The following is a 26,388-nucleotide window of genomic DNA, read 5'->3' as shown; positions in this document are numbered from 1 at the left end:
CACTGTTGTCTGTTTTCTGTATTTCAGGTATGGTGACATGGTGCCAAAAACAATCGTGGGGAAGGTGTTTGGGTCCATATGCTCTCTGAGTGGGGTGCTGGTCATTGCCTTGCCTGTCCCTGTCATAGTGTCGAACTTCAGCCGTATCTACCACCAAAGCCAGCGGGCAGAGAAACGGCGAGCCCAGAGGGTACTTACTCTCCCCCTCCCACTGCCTCCCTCTTTCTTTTTCTCTCTATCTCTCTTTATTTTGCTTCTGTCTGCCTCTTTCCTGTGCCCCTGTCTTATCCGCACGTAACAGAATGACAGGGCAAACACTATCTTCCAGAATATTAATTTTTTTATTGTGTTTCTGTGTATTGGGTGGGCTCAACTTCCTTGAATGTATTTCAGTGGGAGAAAGAAATAAGAGAGGGAACAACAATGACTGAACAAATGATCTTCAGAGTATAGCGTCAGCAGCTTTTCAATAGCAATGTGTGTATTTCTTTCTAAAAGTGTTTGCTAAGGAAAAATGTCCTAATCATAGAGTTAAGCATGGCCTCTCCCTACTAAATACTGTGGCTGCCAGAGGGGGACAGAGTCAATTAGTGTGACAGACAAACCGTCAGAGGCTAAAACAGAGGTCTGTTTTTTCAAACAGAAAGCTCGGCTTGGTAAAATCCGCTCTGCGAAGATTCGAGGCACTAATGTCTATATGCGCTACAAACAAAATGGGCTCCTGATCAACTCACTGGAGGAGGTAACGGGACCAAGCACCGGCTTGGGGGCTGACTGACCGGGGCCATGCTGACACTTGCATGCCGCTCTGCTCGGGGGCCATGCCACTACACAATGGGGAGGGGGGGGGCTGTTCATGCTCTAACACAGGGGCTGCTGTCATTCCAGTGCTTCAGTGTATTTGTCCTCTCTCTTACATCACATCTCTTAGCTGCAGCATTGACATGCTTCCTCAACACTCTCTTTCTATCCAAACAGCAGGAGGGCCAGGCAGGCACACTTGCCTTCTGGCGGAGCACAGCCATTACAGTCACACTAACTCATGACCAAGCTCTGCATGTCTGTCCAACAGGGTTTGGAGGGGAAGGAGGGAACCAAAGGCTTACTGGACAGCAGGTTGCCTATGGAGGTTGTCTGCTCGGCCCGCATCTCCTCTAAACTCTGTTTTTGATCTGCTGTGTGTTCTGTGTGTTATTTCTAGAGCATCAAGGTTGTAACTAACACAACATACCTTCCATCCCGGAGCCGTGCAGAGCTCCATCTTAAGTGTGTAGTGTTGTTTTTGTTCAGAATCTGTGATGTGTTTGGTGCAATCTGTTCGATCTGTGTCTGTGTGTGCCACTGCTGTTGCACTGAAATGAGCTCTAATTTGACTTTTTGGGTAATTCTCACCAAATCAGAGAAAGAATGGTAAAACCATCAGTCAAACATGTTGTAGTCAGCCACTGTCTCTATGCATCTCTAAAACATCCCCATCTCACTAGGTTGTCAGTAGATTGGCTGCCGTGCTATAGATCAGCATTTCAACCCTCAATGCTTTGCGTAGTCTCCACTACATCACCGAGCTAGCTGTTGCCTGAGACTATGTTTGTGTGTAAAATCTAAACCTGTTCATCTACACTTTTGTTGTTTTATTCTTTGTGTGTTCGAAGGCCTCGAAGGAGGCAGGACGAGCCCTGGTGGCGAAGGCCCCCAGCCCTCCTTTTGAGAGCCAACACAATCACCTGCTGCACTGCCTGGAGAAAACCACGGTAAAAATTATAATTTTTCTAAAACGTTAAATCTCACTTGCCACTCATTTTGACATATTTCATTTTCATTATCTTGGTAACAGACTTTAGACACTTTGAAATAGCTCACTGTGATTTTTAAAAAATTTTTATGTCAAATGGCATCACTTATGTATCAGTAGTGACAGTCTGTTACAGTGTGTTTCAAATTGAAAAATAGTGAGTTTTTTTATTCATTCACAAACTTTACAATCTATTTTATGTACTACACGACTTAAAAATAGCGCTAATGGGGCTGGGAACTGTTAAGTCCCCTCACCAGCATTACATGCTAAACATAACATGACTTGGCCAGGCATTAACCATAATCCCTCCAAACAAAGCAGCATACTTCATTTTAACACTATCTATAATGTAGAGATACAATAAGAGGTTCTTTAATGCTTGGCTGTGACATTAGTTCTACACTCCAAACCTTGCACAGAGACATGGACAGGCAGTAAATCATTCTGCCTTCTTACAGATGATACTTCCCCCAGTGAAAGGCTTGATGGTTGTCTGGGAAAAGCTCCATAAAGATTTCATGCCATTCAGACAGCACCACACATGTTTTATATTAAGTCTCTCATGGTGTGCCTTATAGATGGCAGGAGTGACAGAGGGGAGGTATAAGTAAGTAGTCACGATGCATCAGATTCTGCATAGTGTCACTCTGCCACCTGCTGGCTAAGCCTGAAGCACACTTGAAGCCTGACCTTCAAGTCATTCTCATTTGTCACAGGGATAACAGTTGTGAATGTTTTTCACAGATGGCACTTAATATGGACATCTGGGCCAATATATTTCTATTCCCTTGATGATTCATTTTCCAATTATTAAACAATTTTGCTGTGGATTCTGTTCAGTCTGTTTAGTCTTTACTGTGAAACATCTTTAGTCATTATTTAGCAGAGCCAATCATTGATGTAATAATAGAGCGATTTATGAGCAACATTGAATCAAAAACGTTCCACCGTCTTCCTCTGCAGAACCACGAGTTTGTCGACGAGCAGACGTATCAGGCTAACTGCATGGAGATCTCTGTGATGAACAAGTCAGGGTCTCGTGCGTCCTCACTGTCCTCGTCTCCACACGGCCTCAGCTCGTGCTGTTCTCGCCGCCACAGGAAGAAGAGCAGCTTCAGTCTACCCAGCACAAACAACCAGGAGCTCAGCACCATACAGATAAGAGAGAGGCCTGTGGCCAACAGGTAGTATCTCAGTCAAGCTCTTTTGTCTGTCTTTACATCTCTGTCTCTCTCAACTCACTTACACCAAATACACACATATGATGCACACAGCTGAACCTGTACCGTATAAGACAAGATAAACTTTGTTGAATCCACGCTAGGAAAGTAAGTCATGGGTTCATTTATACAGATATATAATCCAGTATATATTATAAGGAAGTATAAAAAACATATTGTTGCCATCCAATAAAAAGTACCTCCATATTTAGTTTTTAGGCTTTCAGGTAAACAACACAGAGATACATAATTTTGATTGGACAGCGATCACATGTCAGTTCAAAGCAAGTGTGAATATTGTTGCATTTCATAAGTGAGGCACTTTCACATTGCATATGATAGTCAAGTTCAGCCAAATCATTTTATTTATTTATTTATTTTTTATTTTTTCTACTTCTATTGGTATAGTTTTGGTTCTATTTATTTATGGTTGTCTCTGGGATTCAACCAAAGACATTAAAAGTGAATTGAATTGTGTTTGTGGTGCTGAAAGAAAAAATAGAAAAACAACATATGTCCCATCACTGTTAATCCACAGACATTGCTGTTTTCAGTGGAACTACTTTCTACCAAAGAAATAGTCCTTCCTCTCTAAGAAAACAGCTTGTTCTTTGGATAATCCACTGCAACTAGGACACAGTATCTGGCGTTGCTGTTGCATGTATTTTTATTATGTTGTAATAATAAAAAAACAGTTCAAATGAAATGTGATTTACCTTATTATATTGGGGCTCAGCGTATTGTCAGAGATGGATATCTCAGAATACATGCATGTGACCTTGACAAATGCTTTTGAGGTTCGCACTGAAAACTGATGAGCAACATAAGTCAAAGCTCCTTTATGTTTTTACTTGTGATCGTGAAAATTTCTGTATCCTGGCTTTTATACTGTAGAATATAAGAATAAAGTGTAATACATTCACAAGGTCAAGACTCTCACCCTCTTTAATCCTGTGTTTCTTTTACAGCCGCTCCAGCCTGAATGCCAAACTTGATGAGACTGTGCCCTTGAAATGTGACAAACCTTACATCACTCCTTCCATGGTCAGCCTTTCTGCACCGGTGGTGACCTCATCGGACGGACACGGTTCCACCACCACCACCGCATACTCTCAGAGCAACATTGTCCGAGTATCTGCCTTGTAGATGTCATGCTTATCTGGTCAGCTAACTGGTCTCAAGAAGCACCAGATGCTGAGGAGAGGGACCACCGAGCATAAACCTGCCATAATTTAGAGGGATTATAAACTTCAAATCTGGGTTTTTAAATTAGTGATCTCATCTGATGTCACACTCTGCATGGTATTAAAATGATGTGGACGGCTACCTTGGAAATAAAAGCAAACCAGCACATCTTGCGCCATTAAGCACAGCAGAGCAAGGAGGTGTTGGTATTGCGTGGTTATCGTTGTTGCCTAAAAATACTGAGAAAAATTTATTTTTGAACATGTAATGTAGTTGTATTTGTTGTCTTCTGATACTAAGGAAAGGCAGATGTTAAAAGGTCATTCTTGATAGCCTCTGATGACAAAGCACACGTATTCATTGACTGAGGATCATCTTGGTAAATATTAAATCGTCTACTTACATAAAAACACACATCACCGAGTTAAATACATTGTTTTGAAACCCTTCAGCTACCCTGTTTCTAATAGTCCCCGCACTGTTGTAAATTCAGAAAAAACATGCATCCATTGGAATGGATAACTGTTGTGAATATTCATTAATTGACTCATTAACTGGTTGATTTCATAGCTTAATGAGAAAAAAATACAATGCATCCTGACATGTTTTTGAAATGTGCAATTGAATGTCAAAATGACAAAATCTGTGTTAACTTACATATTTGACTTCCTGGTATGGATTCATGTGAAAGCCACTGTCATTAATTAACAATGGGCAATGGATGCAGGGTACATATTAATTAGGTGACAAGGTAGAAATCTAAGTGAATGTTCTCCAAAACACTTAACTAATACTAACCCTGATGTGGACACAGACTGACCTGGAAAACCATATGAAAGAGTGTTGAACATCAATTCCATTGCACTGCTCTTACATTATAATATTCATTATAATAAGTGAGACTTGGTAGATTTCACTGTGTTAAAGGGCCATTTTGTAAATTTTTCATATTGTAAATATCTCATTTAGAACTTTATCAACTGCATTTGAAGTTGGCTCCTCTTATTTCTAGATTTAGTTGACAGTTGTTGGCATACTATTTCTGTCTGTTAACTGGTTGAATTAAGGATTTGCATGCTGTCATTGCAGACTTCTGTTTTATTAAAAGTATGTCTTCTTGTTGGAGGTTTGTCGGTAAAAATGAGATTGATGGAAGGAAACACAAAGAGACTGGTATATTATGATGTAAATTCTGCAAAGCTTTGCTTTTAATGAAATGCAAACCTTGTCATGAAGTACATATATAAGAGGTAAGGACAAATGATCACACATTGTGCATTTGGTGCAGTGGTTAGAATAAATACTGTAGCTCTACTGAAACATCCATTAAATGACCCATGTCTTTTGTTTCTTATGAGAGCACAATAAGGTAAATTTCATAACGTTTTGCCTGATTACTCAAAGATCATCACCAATGAGAAGATGGGATAATAATTGGGTGCCGCCAGGACACGTGAGGACTTGACTGGCCCAGTGGGGGTCCTGCCTGCAGGGTCTCTGGAGACAGACATCCAGGCTTCAGTGATTGTTTGACAACGAATGCGGACAGGGTCCCCCTGCTGAGCTGGTTGCGTTGGCCCAGGCTGTTTCTTGCAGCATGCAGCACCTCTGCTCTGCAGTGTTCAGTAACTGCGGCAAAGTCAGCCTGCATAAAATCTAAGATAACACGGCAGCATAACATAATATACCTCCTATACCCAAATCAAAAATCTTTTTAGACGTCTGGGGTTTCTTTTAGTTCATATTTTAACAATGACTTGGCAAATTTTAACCATTTTAATATTCAGTTACATATTGAATATTGAATATGCTAATTTGGTCTACTGCAGAAGTCGGTAGAAGTAGAAATATTATAATTCTTTCTTGAACATGGACAAAAACTTGTTTTTAAGCGTATAAAACTCTGTCCGAAACTGAGGGTTCACTGCAGCGTATATTATTGGGTCACTTAGTGATGTGATGCAGGTGATAGAGACTGACAGAATCTCAATGTCCCAAATGATCGTTATCTGAAAAAAAACATAGAAAATGAAAACGTGTTAGAGAACCTAGAGACTTTGTGTAATGGCCACTTTGTGTAATAGTATCTATTACACAGCTTTTAAACCTAGGGTTTAGAGAATTAGTTTGACATAAAATTTAAAACTACAATTTGCAGCACATATGCATATATATATGTAACTTATGGCATTATGATGTGATGTTTTTGGTGCTTAAAGGTTAGTTCAGGGTCCCTACTACACACTACAGTTTGAGGCTAAGTGATAATACAACGAAATACTTTACATTTTTGACATACAAAATGAAAACAAAAATTGCATCCTTGTCTTACAAATACTTACCTGTGTTCTGTGAACAGCATTAACCAGGATAGTTGTGATCAAAGGTAGCCAGAATAAAATGAAGGTTATAATAATATAGCCAGCACGCTTTGCCATTTTACTTTCCTTCTTTTTTTTTGCTCTCTCTTTACTTGCTTTGGAAGGCATCATGCAAACAGCACCTTCTATCTCCAGGTTGTGTTTTGTAGCTTCTGTTTCAGGAACGTTACTTATGAGAGGAGGTAACGAAGACTCTTGATCTACAGTCAGTTTTTCTCCTCCATTGCTGTTCTTAGCTTGTTTACAGTCAATCAGTAAAACAGGAGTGGATTCTGTTTTCTCTAACTGTGCAGACGAGGGAACATGGGAGCTGGTTTCTTTCATTTCAGAAGACGTTTTGTCAATTTTAACTCTCTCTTTGGACGGCTTTTCCGTGTCAAAATTGCTTGACACCTGCGGTTTTGTGGTGGAGCTCTGAACACTAGCAACAGCATCTCTATTTGCTTCAATTTTCATGCCACAGGGATTGGACTGCTCTGTTTTAAAAGGTTTCTCCTCAGTCCGCACTGCAGCCAGCATTGCAGGAGGGTGATGTTCTGTTTCCAAGTCAGTTATCTCCAGTGTATTTTTTAATTCTTTTTTATTCTCTAAACTGATGGAGGCACATTGTGGAGATTTTTTTGAGGCCAGTAGAACAGCCGTAGAATCTTTCTTGGATGAATTTGGTTCAGTTTGTTCGACCTGAGCAGCACTTTTGCTCAAGGTCTTGTTTTGCTCAGATTTTCCGTGTCCATTTTCCACTGCTGCAGTTTCCTCTATCTTCTGCTCATGTGTTGTTTTGTCTGTTTTTGAAACAGGAAAAGTACCTCTGTCAAATATTTTGCGATTGTGTGATCTCACAAGGATAAATATGCGAGCATAGAATCCAATGATAACACTTAAGCATAATGCCCAAAGTGGGAACAACATGTAAAGTCCAAAGGTATCATAGGAGGAGGATGTTGCTCTTGATAATCCTTTGCATTTTTCATACACGGGTGAGTTCTTCACAAATATCACACAAAAAACAGCCACCAGAACAGCCAAGGCCCATGTGAGAGGAATCAGTACCATAATCCGTCTTCGTCTTTGTCTAGTTTTGGAGGGTTGGGCAATGGCCTGGTACCTTTCTTCGCTTATGCAGGCCATTGTCAACAGTTGGATGCAGCAGCTAAAAGAGAAAAAGGCCACTTGTGCATCACAGATCAACTCGTCCACATGTCGTCTTTGATACACAGTCGTGACGATGGTTAAGAGAACGGGGCAGTCAACTACACATTTCAGAATGTCTGTGACTGCAAGATTCACCACCAGCACATTATTCAAAGTTTGCAGTGATTTTCGGTAAAGAACTGCCAGTATTACAAAAAGATTTGCTGCAATCCCCAGAGTAGAAGTGCCCAACAGTATCAAGCTGTTTGCCACAATGAAGGCAATGTCAGTGTAGTTCTCCCAAACTGTGTTGTTCCCAGAGTCCCATGCAGGTGTAGGCTTGCCTGTCATCTCCAGGTTCAAAGAGTTAACATGTTAAATTCTTCATTTCAGTATTGTCATTCTCTCTACGCCTCCTGAACAGACAGTAAGCCTAGCTTCGCTTGTTGGCAAGAGATTCTCCACTGAGTAAATAATGTTAATGGATGAACCTGTGGCTTGGACAAGTATCCGCCCTTTTCATTATCACTTCACGGCAGCAACATGTCACCTGGGAGTCCTCACTGTTCACGTTCATTAGAGACTGTGCAGTGTATTCACAGCATGGACAACTGGGGAAAAAGGATGGTTGTTAATTGAAAAGTATTTACGTTGCTGTTGTCTCAATCCTGATTTATAACTTTAAAAAGCATACAAATGGCTCAGTGCAGAGATGCAATAACGATGATGGTATGGCATTTCCTTGACACTTTTGATGTTTTTTCTATGTTTTTGTTGCTTTTTTTTAAACATTTGTGATGCTCTTGTTACCCAACCACCATGCACCACTAACACAAAGTTATTACCACTAGGTTTACACTTATTTTTGGATTTCATGGACAATAATCCTCATTTGGAAGAAATTATACCTATTTTTTAGTTAAAAAAGCAGAAATTATTAAACACTTAGAGTAATATTAGAGGAGACTAATATTTTTATGTTGATGGATACAGTTTTGAATTATTTTTAGATTATATTTCTGATTTTGAAATTTTGAAATGGGTCAAATTGGACCTGAGGACAACATGAGGGCTGACACAGTACCTCACAAAATAAGCTTTGTATCAATCATGCCAGATGGATGACTTTGGAGTTCTTGAATTGGCTCAGGAAATAAAGGGAGCATTGCTGGTGGATTATAGAATGACACTATGTAATCCTGTTTGGAAATAAAGTGTGAAATGCTCTTTGCTTCAAATGTACAGGCTTATGGACTATGCCAAATCTGGGATTAGATCAACATAATACATGTTCCTCCTGACCATCCCACATTTTAGACTCATCCAATGTCTGTCAAAATCAAAAACTTGAATTTCTGAAAAATAAACTGTGAGGAAACACAAAACCATGCATCAAACGTCTTGTTGCAAAACAAACAACTGTACATATTTTAGCACGCCATAAACTGTGACAACATAATGAGCAATTTGGTAAACTGGAAAAGAGAAGGCAAAAGATTATTTGCAAATGAAAAAGCGGTTTATTTAGAAACCGATTCCCACTTACGGTATTTAGCCTATATCCAGCATGCCAAACAAGTTGGAGGAAAAAAAGGCCTGTTAATCATTTACAAAAGATGTATGTAGAGTAGCCTAATCGTTTCAGTGCATTCAGAAAGTAGGCTATTCAGACCACTTCACCTTTTTCACATTTCGTAATGCTGCATCCTAATGCTAAAATTCTGTAAATTAATTAACTTATTAATCTACACTCAATACGCCGTCATGACACAGCAATATAAGAATTTTATAAGTGTTTGCAAATGTATTAAAAAGAAAAAACGGAATTTACTATTCAGCTGTGACCAGAGATGGGAAGTAACGAAGAACAAAAACTTTGCTACTATACTTAAGTCGATTTTTCAGATGTTTTTACTTTACTTTAGATTATTTATTTTCGCAGTGACTTTTTATTTTTACTCCTTACATTTGAACACGAATGTCGGTACTTTCTACTCACATTTTACAAAATTGGCTCATTACTTTAGTTTTGTACAAAAGGTCGTCTATCAGGAGGATTTGTGAGTGTGTGTCGGAGAATAGCGCGGGCGCGCATGCCACACAGAGAAAAAAGTGAGAGAAAAGAACAAGAGACTAACTGTCCGGTAGAGGGTAATCAGTTGAGATTGTGTGTATGTTGGTCCATGAGAACTGTAAGTCGTATAACTTATGTTGTCTGTTCATTTAAGCCTGTTGTATTGTGCTCTAGTTCTTGCAAATTTAAAAGTCACCTGGTGATTTTGTTGTTTGTGTTCTTTGCCTGTTAGCTAGGCTGCACCTGCCTGTTGATTCATCATGACACACACACACACACACACACACACACACACACACAGCCATAGCAGAGCTACCCATGCCCATGTTTGTACTGATGCTTGATTGTAATAAAGCATCAAAAGAAGGAAGTTGTCTACGTCTGTGTTTTAACAGACACACCTGGGGCCAAGTTGGAAACCAGAATCAGCTTTAAATACAGTCCTAATCTAGTCCTCACTGACAAGTTTTAGCCTTTTTTCCATGTCCACTGAAGTTTCTCAGCTTGCACTCTAAAAAATGGTTGTCCTTCGCAAGACTACTTTTACTTTCATACTTTAAGTAAATTTCCAAGCCTGTACTTTGTTCCTGTTACTTGAGTGAAGAAGTTAAATCAGTACTTCTACTTTTACCAGAGTATTTTTAACACAAGTATCTGTACTTCTACTTGAGTAGCCTACGGGAAGTAGGTACTTCTAGCAGCATAGCTGCAGCTCTGTTCAGTGTCCCCTGTCACTCCCATAGTCAGTGAAAGAAACGGACCAACAGATCCCATTGCTCTGGCCAGAGACCAACCCGTGAAGGAAGTTAGAAGCACTTTTCCGGCGATGGCTGAGCGTTGATAACGTTGGTGGGACGTAGGCAACCTGTCTGAAAGTTGTGAGTGTTCTGGCAGCTGTGCCAAGAGAAATCTCATTAATTCCCTATCAGCTGAGACGGAGAGCGTAATGTTAGGAGATAGGCACAGGCTAATTATTGTTAACTAAAATGCTGGTTAACATTAGTTATTAAAGCTAAACAGCTAATTTGAGTCAAAACTGTTTGCAAGCTTCTCCTGACAACACAGTGATTTTTCAACTATTTGACAGCAAGTTGCTTGGTTATGACATAATTGTTATCCTATTTTTTACAAAAACGTCAGCTACGGAGCCATAACATGAGATACAAAGTAATGGAGCCTTTCATACATTGTTGTGTTTCTGTAGAAATAAACAATGGACAAATAGAGTCTTTAAACGCTTCAGACGTAAAGTTATTCACTGTCAAACTGACGTCAAAATGAAGGGCTTTGTAGCATTAAAATGGCCCCATAGGAGCTACGCTTATAGAGAAGAGGCTAACCCCTTTGGTCACTCCCCAAATTAACATACTTAACAAAGTTCGGAAAAAGGTAATGGAGCCTTTTATACATTGTCGTATTTCTTTAGAAATAAACAATGGACAAATAGAATCTTGAAATGCTCCTTAAATAAAGTCGCTCACTGTCAAACTGGCGCCAAAATGAATGGCAGTCAATGGGATGCTAACTGCAGGTGATGGCTTTTGGGCATTAAAATGGCGCCATAGGGAGCTATGCCACGCGAGGAGAGGCTTACCCTCTTGGACCAGAACCAGTCGGACTCGACTCTCATCGGTATGACGCGTTATGCCGTAAACTGTTTAAACCTGCGCATGCGCAACGCAAATCTGCTTTCAACTCACATCGGGGACCGACATCACCCATAGATATGGGCGTCCCCGTCACTTCCGCTACGCTAATTCGAGACACTTGATCTCCAAACCACTATTGTTCGCAGAATTATTCATGCAAATATCCAACACACAGATGTGGCTTTAATTGATACACAGCCACTTAATTGTACCAACAGACACTCCATGAAGTCTGTAATTGGAGTTTTTTTGCTGAGTGAAATTTCTAATATATTATTTAACGTTATAAGGTTAGCATTATTTAAACGCTAATTAGCCATAGCCAGAAGGGATTAGCCTTGCCAACGTTACATGGGCATTCACCAAAGGTCAGCACGTCTTACGTAAGTGCAAAGTGTTAAAACTTAGAGCGATAATTGAACAAAAGGTGTCTGTGTGAGATTTGTAAATAAAGTTCCATCCTATTTTATACAGTCTATGGTCAAGGCACACATCTGAGGAAGGACATTTTTTGTAGAAAAGATTGCAAATAGATTGCAAGATTTATTTTGACAGAATCGTATTAATATTAATCATAGTTTAATAAATGTAATCAAATAATTGTGGCAACAACTGCCACCAGTGGAGGGATGTAGAGCTCTGGATCCACGACTACCACCACTGACAACGCAGTGTAGGGCAGCCAGCAAACAAAAAAAGCTATGATCATGGCCAGGACCATACTGATGGCGTGATCATTCTCCTTCTGGCTGGAGCGCCCACCCTGGAGCTCCACACTCCTGTTCAGCTACGAATAAAAAGGAAATTTGACACCCATTAAAAGCAAACAGCTTGTTTAGTCTGGAGGTGGTAAATTTCAAACAGATGGATGTGGGGCATGGACTTTAAAGCTAGCCTAGTTGTAATGGTAAAAAAAGTGTAATAAATAGAAGCCAGCTAGAGCCCACCTTATTCATGGATGTAAGCACTTTGTAGTAGCAGTAAATGATGATCATAGTAGGGAAATGAAGCATAGGAGTGTGTAGAAGATGAGGTAGCTGTTGTTGTTCCACAATCTCTTCTCCCAGGCCAGAGAGCAGGAGGTACATTTTTTGGTCTAGCTGTCAGTGTTGATGACATGATGGAGCTGTCTATTATTGACATTGATTTTCATTTATTTACACAAAATTTGATGGTTGGGTAATTTCCCACATTCATACTGTATAGTACACACCTGCAAATATCAACATGAAAAATGTAACAGTCACACATCACAAAAATAAAACCATGTTACTGAATACTTGAAAAATGGGGTGGACAATAAATACAGGAACACCTTGCAATATAATGATACAATAAAATGCCAAAAAAAATTAGTTTCATATTAATCAACTTAGCTCCTATCTAATCCTAACAAGTTAACAAAATAAGCACTCTTTTCGGGATGGATTGGATTGCATTTATTTTGTCCACCTCCTTCATATCAGTTAACAGTCTCTGTGCCGATTCTTTTCTCACTGGGCTACAGTGAAGACCTCTCGGAGAGACACGGGCTTGTAGATGTTCAGGTCTAAATGACTGTCTGTGATGGGGCACCAATAAACACTGACAATCATGGCAGCTTTTTGTTTGCTCTGGAGAAGGTCACAGAGGCAACACCTTGCTGTGCGAGTCGAAGGAGCGCATATTGATACGGGCAGTGGGGAGCACATGGGGAATGTAGCGGCCGAACGACAGCACCTCCAGAGCGGCATCACGGAACTGTTGGACACAAAATTTAGGAAATAATATTATAATAATAAGTATACATCACGTGCAATTCAAATAATTTTTTCTTGTGCCTATCTGTGGACATGTTCAGTCTTTGCAAATCAATTTCACAGCTTACCTGCTTGTTGGTAAGGAAGTAGATGATGGGGTTATAAACAGGGCTGGTCTTAGCAAAGTACATGGGCAGAGTGGCAACCAGTGGAGGGATGTGGAGCTCTGGATCCACGACTACCACCACTGACAACGCAGTGTAGGGCAGCCAGCAAACAAAAAAAGCTATGATCATGGCCAGGACCATACTGATGGCGTGATCATTCTCCTTCTGGCTGGAGCGCCCACCCTGGAGCTCCACACTCCTGTTCAGCTACGAGTAGAAAGGAAATTTTACACCCATTAAAAGCAAATAGCTTGTTTAGTCTGTAGGTGGTAAATTTCAAACAGATGGATGAGGGGCATGGATTTTAAATCTAGCCTAGTTGTAATAAAAGTGTAATAAACAGAAGGCATCATGCGCCCACCTTATTCATGGATGTGAGCACTTTGTAGTAGCAGTAAATGATGATCACAGTAGGGAAAATGAAGCATAGGAGTGTGTAGAAGATGAGGTAGCTGTAGTTGTTCCACGATCTGATCTCCCAGGCCAGAGAGCAGGAGGTCTGGATTCCTTCAGGTCCGTAGGAGCTCCAGCCGAACAACGGAGCCACTGCCCAAAACAAGCAGAAGATCCAGACAAATAGCAGCCCGGCGATGCTTCTCCGCATGCTAATCTTTAGACCAGTTCTCGGCTTACACACCAAGTTGTACCGCTCATAAGCAAGCAGGGTCAGAGTGCAGAGAGACACCAAACCTAGGAAAGGGAAATGAATTAACAAAACCAAAATTCCAGATAAAGGTCCACTTACCATCTTTTTATGGAGATTTTAACTACATCTCATGGTCTATCTTAGGGTATTGAGCTTGTTCAGTTTCCATAGCGAGCATTTTCAATATCTCCATAACAACTGAGCAAACTCCATCAACTGAGAAAGTTGTGGTGTCCCCAAGTGTACTTTGAATTACAGTTTGTGTCCAAAGAATGAACTTCAAGTCAACAAAACAATTTTTCTCCAAGAAATAAACATGACATTTGACAAATCTGATAACGGTATAGAGAGATTTTCAAAAAGCATCAAACAAAATTGCTCTCAAAAGGTCTTGAGAAAAAAACTACTTTATCACAATTCACTCCACTTACCAAAATAATTGACTGCAAATCCTTGAAACACACAGGCTGTGTGGCCAAGAAAGTAAGAGCCATTGTAGTTAGTGATGGTGACGACCAGGGATCCGCACAAGCCTATCATGAGGTCAGAAACCGCAAGGCTGAGGAAGAAAACAGTCATGGGCTGGAGTAGAGACGGGTTCCTCAGCATCACGGTTATGACGAGACAATTGTTAAAAACCGTTAACAATGTGTTGATGAACATGAGGAAAGAAATTATACTGTAGCCCACCCGAGGGAAGATGGTGGGCATGATAGCCACTACCTCGGTGTACATGGATGGATGAGAGCCAGAGCTGCTGTTCTTGTCCATTGTGCCTAAATTATGTTGGAACAACTGTGAGGGCAAAGACTGAACCCATGGACACTCAGGAGGACACAGCGTCATCAATCTTATTTTTTCTGAGCCATGTTAAACCACTCAGAACTAATCAAATCGTGCACCTGCCTGATAGAGACTATTGCCCCAAATGCAATATGGGAAATTGGTCTGTAACACGATTTGAATGGATTAATCCTAATACACCCACTGCTATAATGGTAATTGAAAAAGTTGAGGGGTATAATCCAGGGATGAATTAGTCCTGAAAAGTAATTTTAAAATTATGAAATGTTTTTTGGTTTTTTTTAATACAGCTTACAAAGAAGGAGAACATAGCATAGTATGCAAATGGTTTCACACATTCAACAAACACATACAGTGGGGTTCGAAAGGTTTGGGCACCCCAGGTAAAAACGTGTATTAATGTGCATAAAGAAGCCAAGAAAAGATGGACAAATCTCCAAAAGGCATCAAATGACATATCAGACATTTGTGTAATATGTCACAAAAAGTTAGATTTTATTTCCATCATTTACACTTTCAAAATAACAGAAAACAAAAAAATGTCATCTGCAAAAGATTGGGCACCCTGCAGAGTTAATACCATGCACTGCCCCCTTTGGCAAGTATCACAGCTTGTAAATGCTTCTTGTAGCCAGCCAAGAGTCTTTCAATTCTTGTTTGAGGTATCTTCACCCATTTGTCCTTACAAAAGTCTTCCAGTTAAGGTCTATCCATAGATTTTCAATTATGTTGAGGTCAGGAGATTATGAAGGCCATGGCAAAACTTTCAGTTTACGCCTCTTGATGTAATCCACCGTGGATTTTGAGGTGTGTTTAGGATTATTATCCATTTGTAGGAAGCCATCCTCTCTTTAACTTCAGCTTTTTCACAGATGGCATTAAGTTAGCGTCCAAAATTTGCTGAAATTTTATTAAAACCATTTTTCCTTCTGCTCTTGAAATGTTCCCTGTGCCACTGGCTGCAATGTAACTCCAAAGCATGATTACGATTCTCATTAAATTCTGTGCCCTTTCTTCTCCAAACGTACCTTTTCTCATTCAAGCCAAAAAGTTCAATTTTAACCTCATCTGTCCACAGAACGTGTTTCCACAATGCGTCAGGCTTCACAGGCTTGTCTATATGTTCATTTGCAAACTTCAAATGCTGATTTTTGTTATGAGGACGTAGAAGAGGTTTTCTTTTGATGACTCTTCCATGAAGACCATATCTGTAAAAGTATCTCTATATAGTGGAATGGTGTACTACAACTCCAGTGTCAGCCAGGTCTATCTGGATGGAACATGCAGTCAAACGTAGGTTTTGACTTGCTTTTCTCACAATCCTGCGAGCTGTTCTGTCTGATTTTTGTCTTGCTCTTACAGATCTTGCTTTAACGTCCACTGTTCCTGATGACTGCCATTTCTTAATTACATTCTGAACAGAGGATATTGACATCTGAAAACGCTTTGCTGTCTTCTAATAGCCTTCTCCTGCTTTGTGAGCATCAACTATTTTCAGTTAAATCTTTCTAGACAACTGTTTAAAAGAACCCATGTTGCTGATTGTTGGGGCAAGGTCAGATGAGTCTGGGCATTTAAAACCTTAAGATTGACATCACCTGGTCTTTCCAGAAGATGACTGAAAACAGTCCATGACACTGTCAGCTCTCAACTTTCCAAAGGGGGCGGGGTATGTTAAAAACTCTGCAGGGTGCCCAAATTTTTGCAGACGCCATTTTTTTGTTTTCTGTTATTTTGAAAGTGTAAATGATGAAAATAAAATCTAACTTTTTGTGACATATTATACAAATGTCTAATCTGTCATTTGATGCCTTTTGAAGATTTGTCCATCTTTTCTTGGCTGCTTTATGCACATTAATACAAATTTTTACCTGGGGTGCCCAAATTGTCGAGCCCCACTGTACATTACCTGCTAATTAAATCTTATTACTATAACAATTATCCAACCATATCAATTTGCTTTAAATTCATTCAATAAGCACCGAGCTCGGATCATAAAGCATTTCTATTTTAATAAATAGCTAAATAAGAACACACTTCAACACATATTTACTAACTACTACAGAAAAGCAGATAAACCATTAAACCATAAGGTTTTGGTCACTGGTACTTAAGAATTCCCTTTTTTCAGATTTATACATCAAATATATTCATCTCAAGTCTTCGTTACAGCACTTGTGAAAATATTTCCTGCATTTTCTGCAGAAGTGTCAAACCTATGAAAGTCAAATAGCAACAGTTGCTAAATGTTAAATATAGCAACAAGGCTCTATTTTTTGCTAACAAACGGACATTTCTGGTGTGCTAAAATAAGATATATACAGGCTGTGTTGCGTGGAACTGGTTCAGACACAAAGATCTTAGAACATAAATGTGCAGCATGTATCACATTGTACAGCTCAAAATTAAAATGACTAAGATGCAAAATTTCAAAAAGCTAGATACCATATATTACATTAGGCCACTACAAAAATATTGGAGTAATGTGAAAAATACATTAAGGCAACAGCATTGTAATGTAAATGTAACACCTGACTATTCCCATTTTACTGACTGTGTCTTATTGTTTTACAGATGCAAAGGCTGTAAAAGGCAAAGATAATCTTGTACAATTCCTACCAGATCCAAGATAGCCATGATGAGTGACTGCCCCCTATTCTTTAGACTGGGCGGCATGCAGCTTTTCTGCATACTTTAACAACAATCAGTGCATTCAATGATTCAAACTCTGTGTGATAAAAAATAAAATATAAGGTGTCCATGTTTTAAATTAAAATGACAAAATGCTCTTTCGGTCATGTGTCATTTTGCTTAAAAAACACAAAATATACTGGTCCTCTTTAGGACTGAATTCTATGAGAGCAAAGAGTAGTTTTAAGATTAATAAACATCAACAGTTTACATAATAAATTGTACATATCTCAAAATGTAGCGTGTATCTTCTAAAATGCTTAAAACATAAAAAATACTAATTAAATCAGCAATGCAGATTATCCAATCCTAGGTAATTTTTAACCTGGTCTCTCTCTCTCTCTAATCGGACTCTGCTTTGGTCCTGCTGAGCTGTGAGGTGATGTTAATACCAGCAGGACTGTGTTCAGGCCAGAAGGGGGACTCGTGTTGCAGGGGAGTACGACGAGGGAAAAAGGTGTGCTGGAAGTCATAGTTGAGCAGGCAGCTGATGGAGGCCATGTAGATGTCGGCAAAGCGTGAGAGTCGGCGTGAGAAGTATGTGGGGTTGTGGTATGTCCGGAACAGACTCCCAAACTGAGGGTTGAAGATGTCCTTTGTCTGTGACCTGCCATGAAAACATTCATACCATCAAGATACAGTTTGATCAGTTCTACAAGATCTCATCAACTAATCAAAGCTGCTCTTGATTGCTGAAGTAATTATCTCCATTACCTCATGGCTTCTCTTTCTCTGATCCACTCCTCAACGACAGCTTGAGATGCTGAATCTCTATGTACCTGTTTGGGAGCAGTGCAAAGAAGTTAAGCACACCAATTGAGGATAGAGGCAAAAAGGGAAAAACATAACATAACATCTTTATGAGGCTCCTGACCTGCATCTGTTCGATAAGTCCAGTCAGTGCCTGTAACCAGGCCATCATGTGCACGTACTGCTCCGTGTTCATGATCTTGATCTCCTTCCTCAGCTCAGGGATGATAGCGCCCGTCCTCCAGCCATGTTTCAGCGTTAGATCCTGAAACACAAAGAACCAGAATTGTCAACAATTTAAGGAATTCTCATCCTACAGCCAGAGAAGCTCTGTAAATCGTGGTTAAACAACAAACACCATGTTCCACCTTTCTAAATAAACAAGTTGGTATGTTTGACAGCTGTCTGCCTGACAACAGCAGAGCATCTGTATTTAATTACCATCATTTACAGCTGATCAGACAAATGCATATATCTGCATAAGTCATTATAACTCATTTTAAACAACTGATGCTAATCTGAGGGTCAGTGCTTGGTAGGTTGCTAGGTTACAGTTATAAAAAGGTGCAGTGTGTGCCTGCTGTAGATTTGATAGGTGTGATCAAAATGCCTGTCAACCAAACCCAATGCAAAGCTACAGTAGCTGTGGTTTAATGCATGAAGAATTACATTCTCAACCCAGTTATTTAAGTAGCTTTGTTTTGCTTCAATCATTTACTCAGAATCTCCTTTGTGCATCTTCTAACAGAACAATAAGACTATTGCATATAAAAGATTAGCGTCAGCACTTTTAATTCAGGAGAAAAACACTTATCTTAAATGGAGTATAGTCAAAGCAGGGATCCCCTCTAATCTTTCATAAAACAGTGTTTCGTGTAGTTATAATGGGTCCTTTGTTGTAAATATGCCTGCATCATGCTTACTGCCAAGTCACTGTAGATGTGATCACCGAAGTAGAGCACTTTGGATCCTGTCCAGCCTGTGAGTCTCAGGAACTCGTAAAGGTTTCCCTATAGAGATTGAACACATAATGAAACATGTCTTTTATAAGGTGTATTCAAGAGACATTTTTCAGGAATTTTACACTGGCATGAATGGCACAACACCTGTTTGTAGATCTTTCCTTTTTCCAACTTGTGAATCCTGTCCCACAGCAACGCACCTTTGTCTGTCACTCGCCTGAAAGGTCTAGAGAAAAATACACAAACGACACATCTTAGCCAGTGTTGGCAGCTCCCAAACAAACACACACTACTGGTAACTGCTGGCAGTGCGGTCCAATGAGGCCCCTAGTGGGATAAAAGAGTCACAGCATGGATGTAGTAACAGCCACAGATGCACTTACTTTCTCCTGTCATTAAAAAAACCAGGTTTGTCAGCCTGTACGATCACAACATCAAACAGGTCCTGCCAGTCCTTCCCAACAATGTAGTTCATTCCTCGGTCCCTGAGAAGGACAAAGATTCACATCGTCAGCAACATTTTTTAAAGATAATTCTTTTGGCATTTTAGGGCTTGATTTGTGACAGGACTGCTTAGTCAGCAAACTTTTAAAGCTCATCAGAAAGGTACTATAAAAAAAGACTTGAGGGCTCAGCGATTCACCAGCAATAAAATGTCCATCTCGTACTACGTTAGTGCTAATATGGATCCAGGAGGACGTTGTTGAAACGTTACTGGACGAGGTTGAAACGTTGCATTGTTAAAGGGACACAGATTTAATGTTTTGGGGTTCTGGGAAGCCTTTTTTAGGTTGGATATGCATAGCAAGTTGTTTTGTACAATCATGCCTGAGTTCAAAAAAGGGTCATGGTCAATGACAAATACTTGTAGATGGAAAGCCTTTTAATGTATGGACGTTGAGGCATCATCAACCCATTTAATATTAGTCCACTGTTACAAGACATTTTTTATTAATCACAGCAACAACTATTTGCGCTCTGTTTGCTCCTACTTACACAAAGTCAAATGGGCTGTTGGTAATGAGGAACATCTTTTTTCCATGCTCTGACAGCTTCTTCAACACAGCGTGGCTTTGCTCACCATAGCAAATGTATTTCTCTGGAAAATGGGAAAAGAGAGAGAGGGTGGAAGGTGGGTGCTGCTGATTTAATTTGCACAGACAAAACTGCTTTTTATTTCTATGTCACATCTTCGTTATTTCTAAATTAATTGTTTATGTCTTGGCAACAACTGAGTATAATTGCTTTTATCTCAAACAAAGTAATATAAATCAAAGAACATTACCAATATCTGCCTCCACGGCTCGATACATAATGCCCTTGACGTGAACATCTCTAATGGCTTCCTGTGAAGAGGAAAAATAAACAGTCCTCAGCCAGGAAGTCCTGACTTCAGTGACACAATGTTAGCATTCAGCTCCAGTAGCAACACTTTGCTCTGTATACAAACTGTTGACTTGGAAGCACAAAAAAAGTGCATCTCTGAATACAAATTCAATGTGAAGAAAGCAGACTTTGGAGTTCAGTGCTAAATTGTAACGTGTGCTTTTGAATCAATGAAAGAGTGAACTGACTCTCCCTTGCAAAGTCACACATTTAAAGGAAGTTTAAAGATTATCTGATGTACACAAAAGTCAAAGAAAAGCAAGCAAAAAAACAGGGTTAATGCTGAATATTAAATCAAGCTTGGCAGGAAAAAAAGGATTTAGTGGAGTGTCCTTGAAAAAATATAAGAGGCACTCATGGAAATAAGAGTGTGTGTGAGGGCTTTTAATGACAGTGATCTGTCAATCACTCTACAGTGCTACACAGAATAGACAGGACCAGCATGACAGCTGCCCTCAAAGGGAGACGCAGCGCTGATTTCTCTCCCCTCTCCCTTTGAAGCAACAGAGCCACCAGAGAACAGACGCAGATGGCTGGGGGCGGGCTTATTCATCTAAAATTAGAAACGGTTTTCAGAGCTAAAATTAAGATGGGATCGAATGGCTTGAGCATCACAGCACACTTCAAACATGTAAATACATTAACATGCGTGTACATGTTGCTGCCTTTATTACACCTACCCACATTGACACCTGGGTAATACAATAATGAGTTAACGCTGGTGAATGCTAAATCAACTTGCCAGATTTTGCAAAACGTGTATGCCAAAGTTCCCAAAGCATTGATCAAAGACGGTAGAACATTTATTATATTAGATATTTCACCTTTACGTCTTTGTAGAGATGCACTGGCTCATAGTCGATATTGTGCCTCATGAAGAAGTCATTGACACAGGACAAGAGCCTCATCTCAGGCAGGGAGAATATGTCCATGAACTGTTTCATGGTGTGGCCATGGGAACTCTGCAGGACAGTGATAACCGCCATTATTTTCTGTTGTTATTATTTCTGTAGCGTCTATCTTGTCATAGATAAGGTAGGAAATGCTCAATACTTTGCCATAGAAGTCGCTCATGTTCTCCAGAGGTACATGACAACCGTCATACATGGCAATTACTTCCTCATCAGGAACTGGATGAAGACCCCTGTAGAAGAAACACTAAATATCAAATCCTTTGACATTAACAGAATGCATACTAATGTCATCTGTAGCATGTGCAACCTCATAAAAGAGATGATAAACTCCAGAAAAAATGTAAAACGTGTAGTCTGAAATGTTGAATGATTGCCTTTAACTCACTAAATCAGTAGCCTGATGTGAAAAGCATGTTATACCCACAAAGTGTTCTCAGTGTATTATTTATTACCCACTACCCTGATGTGAGAAGTAACACAGCGCACACATACCTGTATACAGTTCCCAACTGGATGTAGTGAAAAGCATCTATCTTCATCAGCAGTCCCTGTTTTAAGTCAAATATGTCCACAAAATGATCATGAATAAGCAATAAGCCTAAAATATCAAACTGTTAGTTTTTGAGTTAGATAAGAAAAGACCTTCTCACCTTCTGAACGTCATAGTGAAGTCCTCTGACAGCAAAATTAGGTATGTACTCATAATTTAGCAGACCCTCTGGATACTAATATAAAAGAAAATCAAAAATTGGTATAAGATTTCCAGTGACAACAAGACAGGGCATTAGATCTACTAAATAAAAAAACAATTGGCTTGCAATGGAGTACATCACAAGGCCCAGATCCACCTATATAGGTAAAAACAGTGCTGGATGGTGCAACACAGTTGTAGGCCAGGTTTAATCTTAAATGTGGTGTAATAATACTGCCTAGTATCAAAGCACTTGGGGTGCTCGAGTTTGCCGTTAAAGGCGCAACCATCCTGGTTGCGGATGTGATGATTACCACATTACGTTACACACTTTCACTGGCAATCACATCATAGCCACTTCTTAAAACTAGCTATTGAGATCATAAACTCATGAAAATGTTTACTGAGCTACTAAATCAAGGGAGAAGGGGGTCACTTTCTCCCAGACTTCTACAGAAACCAACCTCCTTTTGCAACCCGTGTGTTGCCCTCTGCTGGAATGCAGATAGAAGGTAGGTTTTTGCCTACCTTTTGGTAGCACTTTGCCAAACCGGGTGCTTTGTCCCCTAATATTGACAGTCTATGGGTGGTAGTAGCTCAGTCCGTAGTGACTTGGCTTGGAAACCACCAACTCTGAAGTATGTAGAGTGGATGGACTGGTAGCTTTCACAGGTGCCAGTTTGACTCCTGGGCCCTAGTAGGTTGAGCAAGGCACTGAACCCCGAAATGCGCACGGTGCCATAGTGACGCTATTTTTCTAGTGGTATCCTGATCTTATTTTTATGTTTTTTGTGTAATTTAATTATTTTAGGAATCAATTACAACCGAGAAGAATGATCCTGTCTGTATCTGGGGGGAAAATAAGTTTAAATTGCCAAGTTTTAAAGGGTCCGTTCACACACCCTTTGCTGAGTGATGAGAATGTCCCGTGCTACGTTGAAGATGAGGGTGTGGAGGTTCCTGGAGTAGAATGCCAAGGTGTAGTCATAGTCGAAGCCATAGATCTCTGTGTCCCGCAGGCTCATCTCATTGTTTGCAAAAATAGTGTCAGGGTTAACTGAGTTGGCAGAAATGGCTGGGATCAAACCTAAGAGGAGAGAATGAGGTTATTTTTCTGTTGCCTTCCATCTAGGAACATTGTTTGTTTATATGGAATATTTTAGGACAGAAGTACAACTGAATAAGGCCAGTAAACGATATAGAGTACCTGCACAATAGACTTTTGCAAATACTGTTACTTATTTCTCAGTACCACTGCGTTCTAATGACTATATGTATACATGGTGTGAATTTATGATGCGTGTTGAGTTCTGTTTTTTCCTCCTATCCACTAAACACGTGTGGAATGTTACCAGATGCATGCATTAAATTCTGCATAATCCAGAATTATCAGAATATCAACCCTGGACGATCATCAGGCCATTTTTTGTCAGTCTGCAGATTATCTGTATCAGCGTTTTACTTGCCTGATAACGGAAAAATTCAATTAATTATAAAGTGTGTTACTTTGGCTGCACTGCAGCTGTGTGTCTGTCCTTCTGCTTCGGTTTCACTCACCACTGAATCTGATTTAATGTCCCACCCACAACTCTATCTGACTATCGGTTACTGGGTATTATGTTGAAAGTTTGTAATTTGATAAGTAATTGCTTATAGCATTTAAATAAAGTTTTGTGTTGGAGTTAGCAACAATTCAAAAATCTTATTTTTTAAGATTTTATTTTATCTGTAAATGCATAACAGCTCAAAATATCGGTTTATCATTATCATTAACGTCTAGCTTATAATCGGTATCGGCCCTAAAGGTGAGGCTGTAGAATGGTGCATTAGACTGCTGGAAACATTAGTCATAACAGGGTTATACCGTTTCGTATCTAGCGCAGTGCTAGGAATGTTTGCTCACTAGTAAAGCGGTCGCCTGCCAAGCGGAAGGAGGTTCGAAGTGTCCTTGGGCAAAACACTGAACCCCTAGTTGCCCCTTCGGAGTGTAAATGTGAGTGAGTGTTTATCTGATGAGCCTCGGCCATAGTGTGTGAATGGTGAATGGTTCCTGTACTATGTAAAAAAGCGCTTTGAGTAGTCATATAGTCCATTTACATTACATTCATCGATGTCCATACCTTCAGTCTGCCTTTTGGTCTCATTGTAAACAGACCACAGCCTCTCTGGCATGTCCTGGCCGTCTGAAGAGCTACTACAAACGGATGCTGCCGCTGCGTAGCTTTTCACTCTGGGTTGTTGTGACAGGAGTTGACCGACTCCATGGGTTACCGCACCAAAATTCCGTTTCCATAAGCGAGGTGTGAATGGCTGGTGGTGCAAAGTCTGTAATACATTACACAGAATATTCGCCAGACAGTTCTTGTGCTTCAGAAGAGACAGGGGCAAAGATAAGGGCGTCATGATTCTGATATTTAGGTTGGCAGCCCGTGTGTCGCGGCGGACTTTCACAGATGCATGCAGACGCCGCGCTCGTCTGCGAATAAATAACAAATATCAGTGTCCTGCTTTTTACGTCACTTCCGCGTTTGACAAGACCCAGCCAGCCAATCAGCGCTTCCGAGGCTGGTGCGTCTGGATCATAGACTGTATACGGTCTATGGTCTGGATCATGGATGACTTGTTTGGGGTTATTTGCTTTCTACTGTCCATAAAACAGCAGCGATATGTTACCCGACCATAGACTGTAAATATTATGAAATAATTTAATTATGTAATATCATATTTTACAGCCATGTACCAGATCCATTAAATATGCATAACCCTGGCATGGACTAATTATACAGAGCTGTATTATTAAATCACTTTGTACTGCCTTTCTTCTATTAAAGGTGTATTTAGGGTTCAAACCGCGAAGCGGTAAAACACTTCTGTTTGTCTGTTGTTATTTTTAATTTTATTACTTGTTGTCTGCCGTGCCGGCTCAAATTCCACATGAAACTTGGGAGAATAACTGGAAATGGTGTGCATGTGCTTCTATAGAAATATGAACCCAATCGGCCACATGGTGGTGCTGTAATTAAGGCTTTAAAATGCAAACTATGAAATGCCATGTCCCCCACACAGTAAGTCTGATTGACTTGACATTTCTCACACAGGTGCAGGTTATAATGTGCTCGACAAAAAAGCCTCAAGGACCATTAAGGTCTGCTTAGACCATTTTGAATGTTTTGAAAAACACATTTTTGAGATGTCCTCCTACACCGTAGCTCCAATTGCCACCACATTTTCAGTGAATCATCAATGGATCAAGCTTGTTACAAGTTGTTTAAAGCATGTCTATATCTCAATTATTTTTCAAGTTATAGACCAATGAACTTCGGACACGTTTTACACGTAGGCCTACACCGCTAGGGGGGGTGCTACAAGCGCAAAATAGGTGAGTGGCATTGCACACATTTTACCATGAACCACATATTCTTCACAAATCTGTCAGGATATGTCCTCATAAGTACCTGAACCCCGCACTGAAAGTTTCATTCAAATTGAACACCAGGGGGCGCTATAAATGCAAACAGACTGCAGGTGATATAGTGCAAATCAGGCTAGAAATGACTAAATGTTGAAACAATCAACGCAAAACTTACAGGAAATGTCTACATAATGACTCCACACATACACTGCAAGTCTCATTCAAATTGACCTCTACTGGGTGCTTTAAATGCACGATAACTGGACATGGAATGAGGCAAATTAAGGTTTGAGCTTGGAATCGCAGATTGCCTTCCTTAGCAATTGTTTTTGCGTTGGTCAACTGCTTTTCTCAAATTGCCGTGAGCTGGGCTGAGCTGCATATAACACTGAATTGAAAATATATGTTTTTGTTAAATCAGTTGAAGGCATTTTAAACAAAGTGCACTGTTTGTCCAATCGTTACAAAGCTTGCAGGATATGTTTTTAAAACGAAGTTGGACCACGTGGGAAATTTCATTTTAATTTGCTATTGAGAAAAAGAGGTTTGTACCCGCGAATCGCAGCTTGTGGATATTATTATTATTATTATTATTATTATTATTATTATTATTATTATTGTTGTTGTTATTAATGATGTTAAGCACTGGCCAGCCGGTTTTCACTAGGTATTTGAAAAAAGACAATTATTTGAGAAATAATTAAACTTATGGAAGCCAAAAAATGGGAAAAAACGTAAGGAATGGCATTATCATTCTGACTGAATCTCATGAGTTTGACTTACAACGTCTG

At 39.9% G+C, this 26,388-nt stretch overlaps 4 protein-coding genes across 6 annotated transcripts in view; 1 reads left to right on the top strand and 3 right to left on the bottom strand.

The window, feature by feature from the left end:
- kcnd2 (potassium voltage-gated channel, Shal-related subfamily, member 2) overlaps positions 1–5,526 on the top strand; it is a 31,875-nt gene extending 26,349 nt beyond the window's left edge. For 2 of the 3 annotated variants that reach the window (XM_034879156.1, XM_034879157.1), the window contains 5 exons: positions 28–190; positions 644–742; positions 1,653–1,751; positions 2,759–2,979; positions 3,984–5,526. In XM_034879156.1, coding sequence (XP_034735047.1) covers positions 28–190; positions 644–742; positions 1,653–1,751; positions 2,759–2,979; positions 3,984–4,161 — 760 coding nt within the window. In that variant the 3' untranslated portion in view covers positions 4,162–5,526. The remainder of the gene's footprint in view (positions 1–27; positions 191–643; positions 743–1,652; positions 1,752–2,758; positions 2,980–3,983) is intronic. The other variant, XM_034879158.1, reaches the window with a different exon arrangement.
- Positions 5,527–5,696: 170 nt separating this feature from the next.
- LOC117949066 (octopamine receptor 2-like) lies at positions 5,697–8,063 on the bottom strand. The gene is made up of 2 exons (XM_034879079.1): positions 6,543–8,063; positions 5,697–6,209 (listed from the first exon to the last, which is right to left on the bottom strand). The coding sequence occupies exons 1-2, from the start codon at positions 8,061–8,063 to the stop codon at positions 6,051–6,053; spliced, it is 1,680 nt and encodes a 559-aa protein (XP_034734970.1). The 3' UTR covers positions 5,697–6,050.
- A 4,460-nt stretch (positions 8,064–12,523) lies between these two features.
- On the bottom strand, positions 12,524–15,141 carry parietopsin. The gene is made up of 4 exons (XM_034879841.1): positions 14,419–15,141; positions 13,703–14,031; positions 13,303–13,548; positions 12,524–13,175 (listed from the first exon to the last, which is right to left on the bottom strand). The coding sequence occupies exons 1-4, from the start codon at positions 14,831–14,833 to the stop codon at positions 13,059–13,061; spliced, it is 1,107 nt and encodes a 368-aa protein (XP_034735732.1). The 5' UTR covers positions 14,834–15,141; the 3' UTR covers positions 12,524–13,058.
- A 1,640-nt stretch (positions 15,142–16,781) lies between these two features.
- Positions 16,782–24,588, bottom strand: nt5dc3 (5'-nucleotidase domain containing 3). The gene is made up of 14 exons (XM_034878824.1): positions 24,306–24,588; positions 23,088–23,272; positions 22,145–22,219; positions 21,987–22,042; positions 21,634–21,724; positions 21,405–21,542; positions 20,480–20,540; positions 20,191–20,293; positions 19,578–19,679; positions 19,339–19,420; positions 19,156–19,242; positions 18,357–18,497; positions 18,197–18,261; positions 16,782–18,089 (listed from the first exon to the last, which is right to left on the bottom strand). The coding sequence occupies exons 1-14, from the start codon at positions 24,586–24,588 to the stop codon at positions 17,825–17,827; spliced, it is 1,734 nt and encodes a 577-aa protein (XP_034734715.1). The 3' UTR covers positions 16,782–17,824.
- Positions 24,589–26,388: the final 1,800 nt, after the last annotated feature.

This window comes from Etheostoma cragini, chromosome 8 (assembly GCF_013103735.1).
Source record: "Etheostoma cragini isolate CJK2018 chromosome 8, CSU_Ecrag_1.0, whole genome shotgun sequence".
Lineage (NCBI taxonomy): Eukaryota > Metazoa > Chordata > Actinopteri > Perciformes > Percidae > Etheostoma > Etheostoma cragini.
This window is presented reverse-complemented; position numbering and strand designations above follow the sequence as displayed.

What these genes read in the sequence shown, in the direction of transcription:
- LOC117949066 (XM_034879079.1), bottom strand. Translation starts at nt 8,063, where the DNA reads ATGACAGGCAAGCCTACACCTGCATGGGACTCTGGGAACAACACAGTT. An exon ending in ATGCTGTTCACAGAACACAG is followed by an intron (nt 6,210 to 6,542) that starts GTAAGTATTTGT and finishes GTTTTTTTTCAG; the next exon opens with ATAACGATCATTTGGGACAT.
- nt5dc3 (XM_034878824.1), bottom strand. Translation starts at nt 24,588, where the DNA reads ATGACGCCCTTATCTTTGCCCCTGTCTCTTCTGAAGCACAAGAACTGT. An exon ending in TTTTTTAATGACAGGAGAAA is followed by an intron (nt 19,421 to 19,577) that starts GTAAGTGCATCT and finishes ATTTTTCTCTAG; the next exon opens with ACCTTTCAGGCGAGTGACAG. An exon ending in AGAGAAAGAGAAGCCATGAG is followed by an intron (nt 18,090 to 18,196) that starts GTAATGGAGATA and finishes TTTTCATGGCAG; the next exon opens with GTCACAGACAAAGGACATCT.
- parietopsin (XM_034879841.1), bottom strand. Translation starts at nt 14,833, where the DNA reads ATGACGCTGTGTCCTCCTGAGTGTCCATGGGTTCAGTCTTTGCCCTCA. An exon ending in ATTTGCAGTCAATTATTTTG is followed by an intron (nt 14,032 to 14,418) that starts GTAAGTGGAGTG and finishes TCCCTTTCCTAG; the next exon opens with GTTTGGTGTCTCTCTGCACT. An exon ending in TGCTCACATCCATGAATAAG is followed by an intron (nt 13,549 to 13,702) that starts GTGGGCGCATGA and finishes TTCTACTCGTAG; the next exon opens with CTGAACAGGAGTGTGGAGCT.